Consider the following 17,529-nt stretch of genomic DNA (forward strand, 5'->3'; position numbering starts at 1 on the left):
CTCCCCACCTTTTCTGTTTTCCTTTGCAATGCCACACATGGGTGCTGCCTGCTTCTGCCACCCATCACTTCTCCTCTTTTCGCTCCCCTCTTTCCTCCCTATGCGTCTTCTCACTTCTTCCATTTCTTTCTTTCACTACGTCTGTAGATGACTCTCTCCCACCATGACCTCCGACATATGGCTGGCTTTGTTGATCCCCCTTTTTTTTTTCCTGCTTGATTGTTATGTTGGAAGAGCATTTGTCACTGTTAACGGTTGTACCTCTTTCCTGTGTCCACATTGAGTGTATATGGCTGTACTGCCATTGTTTTCCTTGGAATCCCTGACATCAATAACAATAATTACAACAAAAACAAAACAGCTATTTACCTGTAACAGTGGTTGAACATACTATCACAACTTCATTTTTAGTCAGTGCTGATGAAGCACTCTTATTGCTTACACAGGTTTTTTAAATGCATGGAAACAAAAAGTCGTAAGTATGCTGTTGTGTAACATCTCTTAATACCACCTATTTTACTACTGATCATGGTTGTGATTTTCTTCCTCCTGCTCATTTGTAGTGCAATCCTTTCTGTGTCACGATAGGAACTCTCTATGGCCCACAGTGTATCAAATAAATTTAAGGACAAGCACACACAACAGAACATTTGTAATCTACTCTTCAGGGGTATAGTTTCAAATACTCCCATTTCCAAGCACAAGGCATCCTGAAAGTCAATATGTTTGGGCCTGGCAAGGTGGTGAAATGTTTATTTTTCGCTGCAAGTATATATCACAAAAATAAAAAGAAGAAAATTGAAAGAGAAACTTAAAACAAAAACATTTAAAAAATATTATTATGCCCATACATTGACAAAGCACAAAAAGCTATTTTCACTGTGGTAGTCTAACTGTCCAATGTAGAAAATTAAAGCGCGGATTAAAATACTAATACTGCTAAATCAGGAAAAGGACCAGCTAGAAAAATAATTAAACCACTACTTTTAATGGTTATTAAACGCCAATTCAATGATGAAGTCAAATTATTTATAAATATTAAGACAAATTAACTTAGAACTGTACTTTTTACCTTCCTGAGCTTCCAGAACGCTAATTAGTTAGCATTAGCCTCTGCCAAATCCCAGTCTGTGCTCAGCCTTGAATGAGGTGGGAACAAGGTATGAATTATGGCCCAGGAGCTACACAGTAGGTTGACCTGAATAAGCAGGGATGCAGGGGGGCATGGAAATCCTTTTGACACTGCAGTGTAAACTACTGCTTCACAAGTCTGTTTTAGCTACATTTAACACATTGTGGCAATGGAAAGGGAGAAAACGGTATTCCAGGACAACTCTTGAGTATCCCCTTTCTAAGTCTGTAGGACCCTGCCTTTGTCCAACCAGATTTCTGTCTTCTAGTTTGCTGTGGGCACAGTGCCTGCTTTAAGCTGGACTTTAGCATTAGAGGCAGGAGGAAACTGGTGGTTACCATACTGCACTCCCCTACACATATATAATCATCAGAGCCCATGTTTAGTGTGGCTGAGGACTTTCGCCATTTGAAAATGTCCTGGCACATGGTATTTTGGGCCTGTTTGCAGTAAAGCAAACAGGACCTACTGAAAAAATGGGCAAGGTTGGCCTCATGAAATTTTACTCTAAAGGTTATTGAGGTTCTAGGAGTCATCCACACACACACTAGCTAGTGAAAGGCATACTTTTTGCACCCAAAGCACCCCAGCAGATCCTTTCCTTGACCTGCTGAAGGAATAAAGAGTAGGGCAAACAGGAATTACTGAACAGTGGATACAGTGCCCTCAGGAACTTTTACTCAAATAGTTTGGGAGGATCCAGGAGTCATCCCCTGTCACTAGTTGTGATAGGCATAAATATGACACCCCAGCCAAACATTTTCTGGACCTCCAGAAGACCTGCAAAGCACTAAAGAACAAGTTACTTACCTTCGGTAACGCATTATCCGTTAAAGACTCTATCTAGCTGAAGATTCCTTACCTTAGAATTTCCTGGCGTCACCTTGGAATCTGGAATTTTTTGCTGAGCAGTGTCCCATCGGGTGGCGTCATTCGGATCCGCATGGCATCATTGTAGTTGTCTGCGATGTTACGGTCGCCTATAAAGGCACCACCCCGGCGCGCATATGTCAGTTTTTTTACCCACGAACTTCCACGCCATAAGCGCAGAGTCAAGGATAGGCCCACCAGTTCGTCTGTGCAAAACCAGGGCTCTTAAACCTTAACCATATTAGACAACTCAGCAGGAATGGGTGGATGTAAGGAATCTGCAGCTAAACAGAGTCTCTACCAGATAATGCATTACTAAAGGTAAGTAACTTGTTCATCTGATAGAGACTTCTAGCCGTAGATTCCTTAACTTAGAATAGATACCCAAGCCATAACCTCCTGGCAGTGGGCTGCGGATAAATCCTCTCATGCTAGGAAGTTCTGAAGAACCAAATGGGCAAAGTGTCCGTCTCTCCGGACCTGATTGTCCAGGCAGTAGTGTTTTGCAAACATCTGCAAAGATGCCCACCCTGCTGCCTGACAGATATCTAGGACTGGAACACCTTATGCTAGCGCAGTTGTAGCAGCCTTGCCCCTGGTGGAATGAGCCCTCAGGAGGCTGCTTCTTGGCCAGAGCAGAGCAGATTTTAATGCAGAGAACGACCCAGAGCGGAATGGTTCATTTCTGCACTACCTGATTCTTCTTTGCTCCCACGTACCCCACAAAGAATTGGTCACCCTCCTGTAACTCTTTTGTGCGGTCAAGGTAGAACGACAACGCTGTTTTTGGGTCCAGTTGGTGGAGTCGCTCCACTTCGTTAGAGGGATACAGTGGAGCAAAGGTGGGCAGGGTGATATTCTGACCCAGGTGAAATGGGGTCACCACCTTGGGGAGGAAAGAGGCATGAGTTCTGAAAACCACCTTGTCTGGGAACAATATACAGTGGCTTAGATGAAAGAGCTTGCATCTCATTGCCCTCCTGGCAGATGTTATTGTCACTAAGAAGGTTGTGTTGATGGTGAGCAGCCGGAGGGGACAGTTGTGAAAGGGCTCGAAGGGAGCACACATGAGAAATGTCAGGAAAAGATTTAAGTCCTATTGAGGCATAACAAAGGGTGAAGGGGGAAACATATGTACAAGCCCTTTGAGGAATCTATGTACAATGGGAGATTTGAAGGGAAAGCTGATCAGGCAGCCAAAGGAGTACCGATAAGGCATAAAGATAGCCCTTTGGAGTATCCAAGGCAGAACCCTGATGGGCAAGGAATAGTATAAAGAGAAGGATATCAGAAAGAGAAGCAGAAAGAGGATCAATAGATCTTTCTGCACAATAATATACAAAACGTTTCCAACGGCAGGCAGAAAGGTGTACAGGAGGCCGGAATTCCACTCATGATGAAAAGCGTCGCCGAGCGATTGCCGCCTTGGAAATTCCAACACGCAATACTGCTGACATTGGGCATTCTCTGCGGAGACTAACATATCTAACCAATGCTCTCTCCACTGCTGAAAGAGTCCTTGCGCCACCTCCAGGTGGAGACACCATTTGTGATCTGCTAGGCATCGACAGCTGAGTTTGTCCACCCTGACGTTCAGAGAACCTTCCAGGTGTTGAACCACCAGGGCTATGCCCTGCTGTTCCAGCCATGTCCAGAGATGCAGGACCTCTTGACAAAGGGTCCACGACCCCACACCGCCCTGCTTGCTGCACTACACATTGCAGTAGTGTTGTCCGTGAACACTTGCACCATTCTCCCTTTAACAACAGGAATAAATGCTTTCAATGGCAGTCAAATCGCCTGGAGCTCCAGTAAGTTGATATGGAGTCCGGATTCCGCTGGAGACCAGAAGCCTCTGATCTCCACCTCTACCAGATGGCCTCCCGATCCCAGAAGTGACTAATCTGTCACTACTGTGAGATCTGGCTGGGGAAGGGAGAGGAGTCTGCCTCTGACCCAATCACAGTTCACTAACCACTACTGCAGGTCTTTTGCAGTTCCCTCCGAGATCTGAACCGGGCCAGTGAGATTTCCTGATGCTGTGCCACTGGACCTTCAGGTCCCACTGCAGATCCCTCATATGCAATCTGGCATGTTTGACTAAGAGGATGCAGGAGGCTTTGAGGCCCAGCAGCTTCAGAGTCTGTCTCACCGAAATCCAGGATAGAGGCAGAAACATCAGTTTCATAACCTGAAAATCCTGGACTTGCTGCTCAGGAGGATAAGCCCGAAACTGCACTGTGTCTAGAACAGCTCTGAAGAAAAGGGAGCTTCTGATAGTAAGTCAGGAGTGACTTCAGTACATTTATAGTTAACCCCAGTGAATGCAGGAGGTTTGCGGTAGTCTAAAGGTGGGTGATGAGAGCCTGGGGCCTAGGAGTCTTCAACAGCCAGTCGTCGAGATAGGGGAAGACTGAAATCTCTACCCTGCGCAGATGAGCTGCTACCACCGCCATCACTTTTGTGAATACCCAAGGGGCACTGGTGAGACCAAAAGGGAGCATGGTAAATTGAAAGTGCTTGTGGCCACCTTGAACCGCAAGTAATGCCTGTGGGCCGGCAGGATGGGTATGTGAAAATATGCATCCTGCAAGTCCAGCGCTACCATCCAGTCTCCTTGGTCCAGGGCAGACAAGACCTGAGCAATAGTGAGCATCTTGAATTTCTCCTTTTTTAGGAAGAGACATCCCGTAAATCCAGAATAGGGCAAAAACCCTTGTTCTTTTTGGGTAACAGAAAGTAGCAGGAATAGCAACCACTGTCTGCATCTGACATTGGGACACTTTCTATGTCTCCCTAAGCCAAGAGAGCTGCAACTTCCTCGTGGAACAAGAATAAATTATCCTCCATCAGCTGTTCTTTTAATGGTGGCAGGGAAATACTGAAAGGGGAGTGAACAGCCCTTCTGTATGATCTGCAAGACCCATTTTTCCGATGTTATGGACCGCCACTGAGGGAGATGAAATTGAATCCTCCCTCCAACTGGACGTAAGTGGTCTTGCAGAATTATACTAGGAGGACTTGGGCACTGTGGCAGAGGGGGGCTGGGTGGTGGCCGACCTCTGGCTATACCCTCTCGGTCTGAAAGTACTAGAACCTCGTCCTCATACTAAATGTTGAGTTGACGGAGGATGGTGGCGGATTGGTGGGTGGCATGTACCACACCCCTTCCGAAGCCTTAAAAGGCTTAAAAGGCAGACTGCTGGTGAGTGGGCACCGAGAGGCCCAAAAATCTGGCCGTAGTCAGAGAGTCTTTGAAATGCTCAAGCACCGAGTCTGCCTTTTTTCCAAATAGGTGTGAGCCACTGAAGGGCATGTCCATAAGGTTTGCCTGGACATCCCCCAAGAAGCCAGAAATACAAAGCCAGGTGTGACTTTGAAGGGCCAATGTCAATGAAATTGTCCAAACTACACCTAATCATAAACTTGGCTGTGTCTCCCCTATCTTTACCAGTTTGTGAGAGATTGTCCTGTAAGCCCTCCGGGACCTGGGGCAGCACCTGTGCCACCATATCACATAAAGTATAGGAAAAAAGGCCCAATAGGCATGAGGTGTTTACGGACCTCAAAGCCAGGCTGGAGGAAGAATACATCTTCTTCCCAAGTTGCCAACTTATCAGCTGATGGGCGTGGCGAAGTAGAAGTCCACTTGGACTTATTCTTTTTGTGCCTCTTCCTGAGTGTCTGGAGGACCTTGAGTGCGACAAAGACAACTTAGGGCTCCTGGAGTGGTCCCGCGACCTCCTCCTTGATTGGGACCGTGACCTACTAGGAGTCGACCCAACCGAAGCCGACTGCCAAGCTTCAATGAGCTTCAGAGACCGCTCTCTCAAAGCTTCCAGGGCCATGACCCAGCAGTCAGAACACGACTTCAAGTCGTAGTCTCTGTCGAGGCACCAGAGACATACCTGATGGCACGATGGTATGCACTACACTGCTTGAACCCCATCTTCCTCAATGACATCCTCAAACAGACTTGAAAAAGCGTCAACATAAAGGTAAAAAAAAGCCTGCCAAAAAAGACAGAGAGTAGCTCAAATCTGGACCTGTGCTTAACAGGTGCGGAAGGAAAAGAACTGACGTATGCACGCCGGAGTGGTGCCTTTATAGGCAACCATGTCATCACAGACAGCTCCAAGTATGCTGAAGACCTCACATGGATCTGAACGATGCCATCCGACAGCGCGCGCAGGGTACTGCTCAGCAAAAAAAACTGAATTCCATGCTGACGCCAGGAAATTCTAAGGTGAGGAATCTGCAGCTAGAAGTCTCTATCAGATACAGAATATAAACAGAATAGAACAGATATCAAAGCAGTACCTCCTAGAAGGTGGAGGTTCTGCAGAGTGGAAATTCTGCTGAACTGAGCAGACAAAATGACCCTTCCTATGGACCTGGCTATCAAGGCGGTAGTGCTCGGGGAACATGTACACTTATGCCCATGTAGGATCTTGACAGATGACAAAGTCAGTAACTCCCCTAGCAAATGCCATTGTAGCAGCCTTAGCTATGCTGGAGTGTGTCCTTAGGGCATCAAGGGACTCCTTTATTGCTAGAGTATAGCAGATCTTTATGCTTAAGTTTTTCCACCTTAACAGAGTCCTCTTCTGTACTGCCTTTCCCTTTTTGGCACCACTTTACCCCACAAAGAGATGATCATCAACATGATACACTTTGTACATTCAACACAGGCTCATTTGGACTTGAAGATGACTTGGACCACCTTGGGCAGGAGGAGCCATTTGTGGTCCACCAGCTGATGTCAGCTCACTTTGTCCGCCCTGGCATTCAGGGACCCTGCCAGGTCATCGATCACCAGAAAAATACCCTGCTGTTCCATCCACCACCAAATCCGCAGAGTCTCCTGACACAAGATCCAGAACTACATCCCCATCTTCTTTTTGCAGTACCACATGGTGGTTGTGTTATCTCTGAGAATCTGCATCAGCCTCACATTGGGGGTTACAGGAAAGCTTTGAGAGGCAAATGGATTACCCAAACGTCAATAGATTCATGTGGAGTCACTGCTCCAGTAGGTATAACATAACTCTGATTTTCACTTGTCCCAGTTGGCCTCCCCAAACCGGAGGCAATACATCCTGTCCTACTGTGAGTTCTGGGTGGAGTAGGGAGAGTGGTCTGCCACAAGTCTGGTTGGTGTCTACTTGCTACTACTATAGATCCCATCCTATCTTGTCAGAGATGCAGATAGTGTTGGACAGACTGCTCTAGAGTGCCCCCTAAAACTAGTGGATCAACTGTAGAGCCAGCATGTGCCATTGGATGCATTGACAAGCAGAATGTACATGGCTGGGAACCAAAGACGCCTTAGAACCATCCTCACCAGAACCAGGACTGAGCCAAAAACATATGGGATCATATCCTAAATGTCACAGACTTTCTGCGGAGGTGAAAGCATATTGAACACCACTGTTTTAAGGATAGGCCCTATAAAGGAAATCCTCTGCAGAGGCAACAGGTGGGTCTTTAGCTTGCTCATTATGAACAGAAATCTTAGACACTGGCCATGACAACAAGACAGTCGGATCGTGCTGCAAAAAATAGCCCATGCGCCTTTACCACCTTCAACTGCAGAATGATCAGTCAAAGTTCATTCAATGTCACATTTGCATAGGGACTGGAAACACCATTCTACTGAAAAGGAAGACTATGCACTGGTTACAAGCAATTATGGGGTGGAGGCGGAAAATTGTGTTGATGTTAATATGGATGGGAGGCACACATATTGGTGTCAGGAGATTTTGTGGGGGTTAACATTAAAAGGCCACTTCTATTAGGTGAACTGTTTTTGTTTTTTAGTAATCAAGGTAGTTGTGATTATTCATAGTTTAAAGCAGTCTGAATAAGTTTTTCTTATAGATACCTTTCCAACCTATCACAAGAAGGGACACAGTGAATCCAATATTCTGCATGGGATATTTGTTACCTAAACCTTTTGAGATGACTGACACTTGAATTTGGTAAGTGATAGAATTTCTGCATGCTGATAGAAGATGAAACAGAACTGTCACTGAGATATGTCCCCTACAACTCTTTAATGAGATTGAGCCGCTGACAACCTTTTGTAAGAGCTAGTTGAGAAGACGGTATAACATCCAAGTAATAGATGGCCTTTATAGGAGTTGAACATCTGATTACTAGGTAGACTCATTCTCTTATTTTTTTATAATAGTGGTTTGTTATCTGCAAACCCCCTGTAGAGGTTATCAGAGATAACAATGGTGTGATATACTTTGTAGAGGCAGACAAATGTTATTATCAGGGTCCTCATGCCATCCAGCTTCAATTGGGTTGAAACAAAAACATTTAAGGTAATGTTTTTCAAACAGCAACAATGATATAAGTAACACTCTCAATTAAGAAGTATTTCTTACTTTCCATATTTTATACACAAGTCCATAAGAAATGTATATCTGACTGTGTCCATTGTTGGAACAATGATATCTTGAATTTTTGTATTCTTCTCTCCAACACTGGTGCCCTTTATGAAGTCATTCCAATGTATCCAGCGCCCACGACTTTTGTACTGAAACAAAAACAGTATTACACCTAAAAGTTATTTATACTTTGGAAGTCACAGAAATAACATGATTATCATGTCTTTTGAAAAGACAACTGTGCATTAGAGGTGAGAGGAGGCAAGGATGAACTGACACACCAGGGCATAGAGAGAGAGGTGAAGGTTGTAGAACAGTCTCACATGCACTGCAACAAATGTACATGCTAGGAAGCAAATGGTACAGCAATCAACCAATAGAATATGGTGAGAGCCCAATGCATGCATATTTTCAGAAGAATAAAGATAAAAGCTCTAGAAGAAAGCTTTGTAGAAAGGCATACCTAAAAAGTTGCATCCCCACAACATATATTGCCCCAACAAATGTCTATGCCACCCTATACACCTAAGTAACCAATAAATAGAAGGCCATTACAAAAAGATATTACTTAACTAATTAGGATGCAAAATGTATTTTAAACACTTAAGAAGATGATCATGGGTGAACTGTGAATTTTTTAATGGAGTAGAGCACTGGTTTTCGGGTAGCTGTGAATTGGACATTGGTAGCAAATCCACTTGTTCTGCATGGTCACCACAGACTTTTCACCTTTCCCAGAACCCTATTTTTTCCAGTGCTCCTCCTCTAAAACATGCATTGTACACTGGAACTTCCTATTTGGGCAATTTAACGTCCTCAAAGTCCACTGTAAATAGTGCCTAAAAAGCACCTGTCGTGTAATGTAAGATGACTCCTGTGTCTGCTATATCCCCACATACGTTTTTCTGTAAAACCAGGATACATTAGTTTGTACCAACTGAACAAATAATCACACAAATTCTTAAACTATGCTGGTTAGATCTGGGAGCATGCAGAACATTTTTTTTTTAAAGAAAGACTATGGCCCTCATTACAACCCTGGCGGTAAATGCCGCCTACCGCCGTGCTGGCGGCCGCCAACATACCGTGACCGCGGCGGTAATCCGCCACGGGTATTATGACCCACACATAGCACTCCGCCACTATACAGACACCCACACAAGTCCGCCAGACCAAAGGTCAGTGATAAACTGGTGATAGCAAAACCCACACCGTTACGCCAACAGGAATACACCCACAGTATCACGACCCACAAATCACTGCGGCGGTCTTTCAAGCGCGGTAAACCATTGGGGGTACACACCGCCGCACTCAAAATACACACACACTTACAAAACTACACCACATTGGACAATTCAAACTACACACACCTGACACACATACACACACCACACCCACACACCCAATCCAATATAAAACACACACCCACATCACCCACAACACCTTACAGTGAAAAAAAGATAGCAAGCCGAGAGAAACAAGCAAGGAGCACCCACTCAATCAGAAGCACAGAACACCATCACCCATACACCATTCACGCACATCACTGCATACACCACAACACATCACCCCACACATCCTCACACATATCACTCGCACCACATCCATGGCACCCCAAAGACACCCCAGGTTTTCTGAGGAGGAGCTAAGGGTAATGGTGGAGGAAATCATCGGGGTAGAGCCACAGCTATCCGGATCACAGGTGCAGCAGACGTCCATTGCAAGGAAGATGGAGCTATGGCGGAGAATCGTGGACAGGGTCAATGCCGTGGGACAGCACCCAAGAACTTGGAATGACATCAGGAAGAGGTGTAACGACCTACGGGGGAAGGTGCGTTCCGTGGTAGCAAGACACCAGCTTGCTGTACAGAGGACTGGCGGTGGACCCCCACCTCCTCTCCCACAACTAACAACATGGGAGGAGCAACTCTTGGCAATCATGCATCCTGAGGGTTCGCAGGAGTAGCAGGAGGACTGGACTCTGGTAAGTCAAATCTGAACTACTTCATCCCCCCCACCCTACCTGCATGCCATCACAAACTCCTACCCCTACCCTCACACCTCCATAACTCCACCACCTCACATATACCCCACCATCACAACCCACCCATCCCAATACCAAGCCCTTCTTGCCACACCAATGCATGGACCCCCATCACACACCTGCATGGACACCCATCACCCCAGCACCCCAGCATGCACAGTAGAGAGACTCACCCAGCCCACAAAATCACCACTCACACAAGGGCAAGCTGACGGGAAATCACAATCATAGATGGAAACACACCCATGCACAATATGGCCCACGCAGATACATTAACAATGCATTTGCATCCCAACAGGACCCCTACTCAACGTCACCAGAGAGGAGGTGGCAGCTACATCCAGTCCCCCCCTGAAGAGGCCCACAGTGACGACAGAAGCTCTGCACGGCTGGATCAGGATGACCTACCTGGCCCATCAGGGGCCTCTGGACAGTCGGTTCCATTGCCACAGTCCCAACCCACCAAAGAGCTTCTCCCCCTCAGGAAACACCAACACAGCACCCACCCAGCGGGCCCATGCCACTGTCCCCAGGACACGTCAATCAGCAGTGTACCCACCACTACAGAGACCCCAGGCAACCCAACACACCCAGGATGATCAGGGACCTGGGGTCAGAGGCAGTGGGCACACGGTTCAGGGGACAGAGGCACAGGACAACAGGGAAGCTGGGAGGCCTGCTGTGCGACAGGGGGAGGACAGGCCCAGGGAGCCCACTCTCAATGAGGCACTGTCAAACATCCTGGGAGAATACCACCATTCCCAGGAGATGATGGGCCAGATACTGGCCAAGTTGCAGGAGACCCAGCGGCTGCAGGAGGAACAGTACCTGGGGATCAGGGATGACCTAACAAAAATATACACCATCCTTGTCACCAATGCAGGGGTGCTGCCTGACATGGCTCCTAACACTAGCCAAACCGAGGAACAGCCTTCCACCTCCGCCGGCGCTAGTGGATAGGAGGCCCCGCCACAGGACCAACAGGCTACCAGCACCCCACCCCATGCAGAAGGAGAACCACCCCGCAAACGGTCCTTGCAATCCAGGCAGAAGACAAAGAACATTGCCAAGACCCCGCCAGGAAATAGGACTCTCCTGATAGTCATACTTCTGTCCCACTCTGTTGCCCTGTCCACCTTGAACTGTCATTGCTCCCCTTCGTATGTCCCCTTGGACAATGCACCTGGGATACCAAGAGACTGGACTGGACTCTACCCTGGACTTTCCTCCACCATCACCCCAACCCCTTGCACATACCACTATACTTATTAGCACCTAAATAAACACCCTTAAAACAAATACCAATCTGGAGTCAGTCTAATGATTCACAGATGTATTAGTACATCATTATCAAAGCATTGCAACGTATATGTACAGTGAAATATACTACAGGGTGACCTTTGGTGGGCAGCAGTACATATAGCAGGAGCCAGAATGGGGCACAGAGATCTGAAAATAGAGAATCCAAAGGGAACAGTCAGTGGCCTTAGACATAGGGTAAGAGGCTGGCTTGTACAATGTCCAACAGATTACTGAAATGTTAAGTGGAGTTACAGTCTCTTGCCTGTGTGTCTCTGGAAGTACTGCTGTATTATATTTGTTCTGTTGTCAACATCTTCTTCTTCTGCCTTCTCTTCATCACTGTCCACAGGCTCCACCGCTGCCACAAGACCATCTCCAGGCACATCCTCCTGCAGAAAAGGCACCTGGCGTCTCAAGGCCAGGTTGTGCAACATGCAGCATGCAACAATGATCTGGCAGACCTTCTTGGGTGAGTATTATAGGGAGCCACCTGTCAAATGGAGGCACCGGAACCTGGCCTTCAGGAGGCCAAAGGTTCTTTCTATAATCCTCCTTGTACGCCCATGTGCCTCACTGTAACGTTCCTCTGCCCTTGTCCTGGCATTCCTCACTGGGGTCAGTGGCCATGAGAGGTTGGGGTAAGTAAAGTCACCTGTAAATATAGGGTGACAACTGTTAGACACACACTAACCCTTAGAGGCAATCCCATACCCAGACATCAAAATATACTGGGTGGGGACCTTTGGCTCACCTATTAGCCACACCTGGTGCCCCTGGAGTTGGCCCATCACATATGGGGTGCTGCTATTCAACAAGATAAAGGTGTCATGCACAGAGCCAGGATATTTGCCATTCACACGGGAGATGTACTGGTCTGTCAAACACACCATCTGCTCATTCATCGAGTGATAGCTTTTTCTATTCCTGTAAACCTGTTCATTTCTCCGGGGAGGGGGGTGCGGGGGAGGATGGTACATGTGTACCATCAATGGCACCAATGATGTTGGGGATATGTCCCAGGGCATAAAAGTCAGCCTTCACTGTGGCCAAATCCTCCACCTGGAGGAACACGATGTAGCTGTGCATGTGTTTCAGCAGGGTAAACAACACTCTGGTCAGCACGTTGGAGAACATTGGCTGAGACATCCCTGATGCCATGGCCACTGTTGTTTGGAAGGAACCACTTGCCAGGAAATGGAGCACTGACAGGACCTGCACTGGAGGGGGGATTCCTGTGGGCTGGCGGATAGCTGACATCAGGTCTGGCTCCAATTGGGCACACAGTTCTTGGATTGTGGCACGATCAAGTCTGTATGTGATGATAATGTGTCTGTCCTCCATAGTCGCAAGGTCCACCAGGGGTCTATGTACCGGAGGATGCTGCCATCTCATATTCTGCCTCAGCAGTTGAAGCCTATGTAAGAGAGCAGTGAGCAGAGGGTCATATTTCCACATCTATTGCACTAATGTTGATTAATTTACTTTACAGAAGCAGTATGTGAACTCGAGAGTCAGTTGATGTGCCAATGTCTGCTATGACGCAGTTAGATGCCATGCCCTGTGCCCCCCTGAAATGGTGGCTGCCTGACCAGTGAGGAGGGACAAGTGGAAATGTGGTAATTGCGCTGGCATTGTGCGCCGTAGTGGTAGGCGGTCAATTACCGCCGCGCAACTTCGCATTGGTTATTATTGGGCCCTACGGTTTCCAGGAGCCAATGGCGATGTACGCCGCCGGTGACGTTATGCACAGCGCGGACGTGACCGCCATTTTCTAATTATTCACTCACTTGCTACCGGACCTTCAACAGGAGAGGACCTACACTGCAAGTGCTGCTGTGACCTGTGTCTGGAAGAGACTATGGCTCATGTGTCTGGGGAAAGGGCCCCTGCCTTACTGCAGAGGAGTTGGAGAAACTGGAGGATGGGGTCCTACCCCAGTACACATTACTGTACGGTCCTCCAGACAAACAGGTGAGTACACTGTGAGCATGATGCGTGGGCCATGAATGTATGGAGTGCTGTGAATGTAAGCCACATGTTGGGGGGTGCTGAGGCGTCCTGGCCAGAGTGCAGCATGTAAGATGGTCAGTGTATGTGCGTCAGGGCATGGGTGGGAACTGGTGGGCAATGAGTATGACGGTCCGGACGGGTGAGTAATTTCCTTTTCTGCTGTCTTTTCCCTCCAGGTCAGCACCCACCAGAAAAAGGGTATTTGGCGTGCCATCGCCAAGGAGGTGCGGACCCTGGGGGTCTTTCACAGGCGGAGCACCCACTGCCACAAGAGATGGGAGGACCTGTGCCGCTGGTCAAAGAAGACGGCGGAGGCCCAGCTGGGACTGGGCTCCCAACGTGGAAGGGGTGCCCAACGCACCATGACCCCCCTGATGTTCTGCATCCTGGCGGTGGCCTATCCGGAGTTGGATGGGCGCTTGAGGGCATCACAGCAGCCACGGGGTGACTACAGATTCTGAAAGCTGACTTTGCGCGCGTTAAGAGGTACCTGGGTGGGGGCTGTGGGTGCCCCTAGGCCAGAGTGATCATGACAGGGTACGTCCCTTGTTGGGCAGGCTCTGGAGCACTCCTACCCCAATGGTGTAAGTGGCCATCTACTACTAGGCAGGATCCTGTGGGTTTCTGGTGTGCAGATGCTGGCATTAGGCATTGTACCCCATGGGCTGGTGACTGTCTCAGTAAATGGTTGGGCATGGCCTAGTGCATAGGGCTGTGTGTAGTGTACGCCAACGGTGGTGTTGTTGCTGGCATTGACCAAGTGTATCCTCTGTCTCACCCCCCTTTTTGTTTTGTCACCCTGTCCTTGTGTGCGTTCGAATCATCTGGAGGAGGAGCAGAGGCACCGGCGAGAGAGGGAGCTGCATCCCACATGGGCTTGGAGGCAGAATCCACTGAGGGTGAAGGCACCAGTGGGACGGAGGGCGAGGGGAGCACCATGATGGGGAAAGGAGGGGAGACCAAAGACATTGACTGCTCCACTGATGGCAGCTCCCTGGCGGTGGCATACACCTTTGTGCCCACCCCAACAACAGGTACAGCCGCCACCCCCCTTACCAGTACCACCCTCCAAGCAGCCCCTCAGTGTGTTTCTGGTGCCCGCTCACCCATGGGGGGTGGGCATCTCCTTCGCCCCAAGCACCTCAGGCCCTGCCCCAGTCAGCCCTGCTGCCCTCAGTGAGGAGGCTATTGACCGCCTGAGATCCCTCACTGTTGGGCAGTCAACCATTCTGAATGCCATCCAGGGTGTCGAGAGGCATTTGCAACAAACAAATGCATACCTGGAGGGCATTCACTCTAGCGTGGCGGCCCAACAGAGAGTATTTCAGGCTCTGGCCTCAGCCCTGATGGCAGCCCTTGTCCCTTTGTCTAGCCCCCGCCTCTCCAACTTCCTCTTCCCAGACCCAATCCCCTCAACCTCAGCCTATCCCAAGCACACCTTCAGACCAGCATTCACCCAAATCACCACACAAAAGTGTCTCAGCCAAACATAAGCACCACACTTCATCTCACAAGCACTCACACAAGCACCATGCCCATGCAAACACACCAATATCCACTGCCTCCACTGTGCCCCCCTCCTCCTCATCGTCCTCCTCCCTCCCAGTAGCGTCTCCACTCACACCTGCATGCACTACATCTTCATCCACTACATCCATCACCAGCACGCCCATCACAACACAGCCCTCACGAGCAGTCACCACCCCCACAACCATGCACACATCCACTGTGTCCTCTCCCAGTGTGTCTGTGACCCCTCCTCCCAAAGTACACAAACGCAAGCACCCACCCACCCAATAGGCATCCACTTCACAACAGCATCCAGCCCATGTACCTTCACCCAAACCCAGGAGACACCTCCTACAACCACTCCCTCTTCCTCCACTCCCAAACCCTCTCCATCTTCCCGTCCCAGTGTGTCTAAAAACTGTTCCTGGCAAACACTGACCTCTTCCCTACGCCTCCCCCCCCCTCGTCCTTCCCCTCAAGCCAGGTTGTCCTGATCCCAGGCCAGCACCTCAACCACCAAGTCGGCGGACGCTGTGGTACCTGCAACTCCCAGAGGATCAAAGGGGGCACCCGTCAGGCCAGGCAGTGTGCCACCGACCAACCCATTCCGCCACCTGCCAAGGTGAAGAAGGGGCCAGCATGCAGCATGGCCAAGGAGCACGAACCACTCAGCAAGGCCTCCTCCATAACTCCAGATGCCAGTGCCAAGGTCCCAGCAGCATCTGCCAAGGTGAGGAAGGGGCAGAAAAGCCAAGGCAAGGCACTTCAGGCCTCGGAGGCTCCAGGTGAGGGTCTGGTGCCCAACATCAGAGCCGACAGCCCTGCCACCTGTACCGCGGCAAGCACCACCACCTGCACCGCCACCTGCCCCACCGCTGCCACAACAACTGTCAGGCGCAGCATCCCCAGTGGGCAGCCGTCCGAGGCTGCAGGAGACGGGCTGGTGCCTCCCTCCACCACTACCAGCACCTGCACCACAGCCAGCACCGCCAGCATCCCCGCCGAAGGCACCGCCACCTGCCCCGCCGCTACCACAGCAACTGTCAGCAGCAGCATCCCCATTAGGCAGCCATCCCAGGTGGCAGGAGACGGCCTGGAGCCTCCCACCACCACTGGAAGCACCCCCACCAACACCGGCACTACCACCAGTTCGCAGCCTTAGTCGCCGCAGGATGGAGTTTGACCCTGCCTCCATGGAGTATCATGCTACCTGTTCCTGCAAATCTCGTGCCTCAGACACCCAGGTGAGGGAATGTGAACTGCTACACCCCAAGTGCTGCATCCCTGGCACAAAGCCCCCTCCAGAACCAGTGGAGAAAGGCATCCACTCCCCTATCCTTGGCAGGATGAAGCAGACTGGGCACAAAGCCCCCCTCCAGAACCAGTGGAGAAATGCATCCACTCCCCCTATCCTTGGCAGGATGAAGCAGACTGGGCACAAAGCCCCCCTCCAGAACCAGTGGAAAAATGCATGAACTCCCCCTATCCTTGGCAGGATGAAGCAGACTGGGCACCAAGCCCCCTCCAGAACCAGTGGAGAAATGCATCCACTCCCCCTATCCTTCGCAGGATGAAGCAGACTGGGCACAAGGCCCCCTCCAGAACCAGTGGAGATGCCACCCACTTGAGAGACTGTGGCCTTGCACTCCCCAGGAGCAAGCATTGGGCAACCCACCCACTTGAGAGACGGTGGCCTTGAATTCCCCAGGAGCAAGCAGTGGGCATGGAGACCCCTCGAGGAGCAGTGGCGTAGTACCATCTTCTGGCTGAGGTGACCCCCCCTTCACCATCCCCCTGAGGTGCCTGTGTGTTTACGATCTGATGCCCCTGCAGTGTTCTCTCCGTATTGAGGCAGGAGTCAAGTGTGGGCTTGGCCCATGATTTTTGGTCCAGTGGGCCACGGACATCTGCAAAGGACAGTGTACGGCCTTCTGTACATATTGTAAATATTTGTATATACTGTTTTTCTAAATCTGCCTATTTCTAAAATATCACTGATTTAACTCAATTCCTTTTGTCCTTGCGTTCTTCCAGGTGGTAACGTGGTGTAAATGTAATGTTGATGCATGTGTTTGTGTGTATGGTATTGTTGGTGGGGGTGTTGCGTGTGTGTGTCACTCTCTTTTTCCTCCCCCCCTCCCATGTGTGCTAGGTGCAGTACTCACCATGGTCTTCGCCACCGCCTTTGATATTCCTCGTGTTTGAGGAGGCAGACCAGCATCGGCAGGACCTGCAGCTCGGGCTCCATGGCATCCTGGTTCTTC

The 17,529-nt window shown here is 49.5% G+C and overlaps 1 protein-coding gene across 1 annotated transcript in view; it reads right to left on the reverse strand.

Annotated features, from left to right (window-relative positions):
- Positions 1-17,529, reverse strand: part of DNAH12 (dynein axonemal heavy chain 12) — a 937,015-nt gene that overhangs the window by 467,331 nt on the left and 452,155 nt on the right. Inside the window, exon 37 of the mRNA XM_069206470.1 lies at positions 8,398-8,549. Within this exon, the coding sequence (XP_069062571.1) occupies positions 8,398-8,549 (152 nt within the window). The remainder of the gene's footprint in view (positions 1-8,397; positions 8,550-17,529) is intronic.

Source organism: Pleurodeles waltl, chromosome 9 (genome assembly GCF_031143425.1).
Source record: "Pleurodeles waltl isolate 20211129_DDA chromosome 9, aPleWal1.hap1.20221129, whole genome shotgun sequence".
NCBI classification, from domain to species: Eukaryota; Metazoa; Chordata; class Amphibia; order Caudata; family Salamandridae; genus Pleurodeles; species Pleurodeles waltl.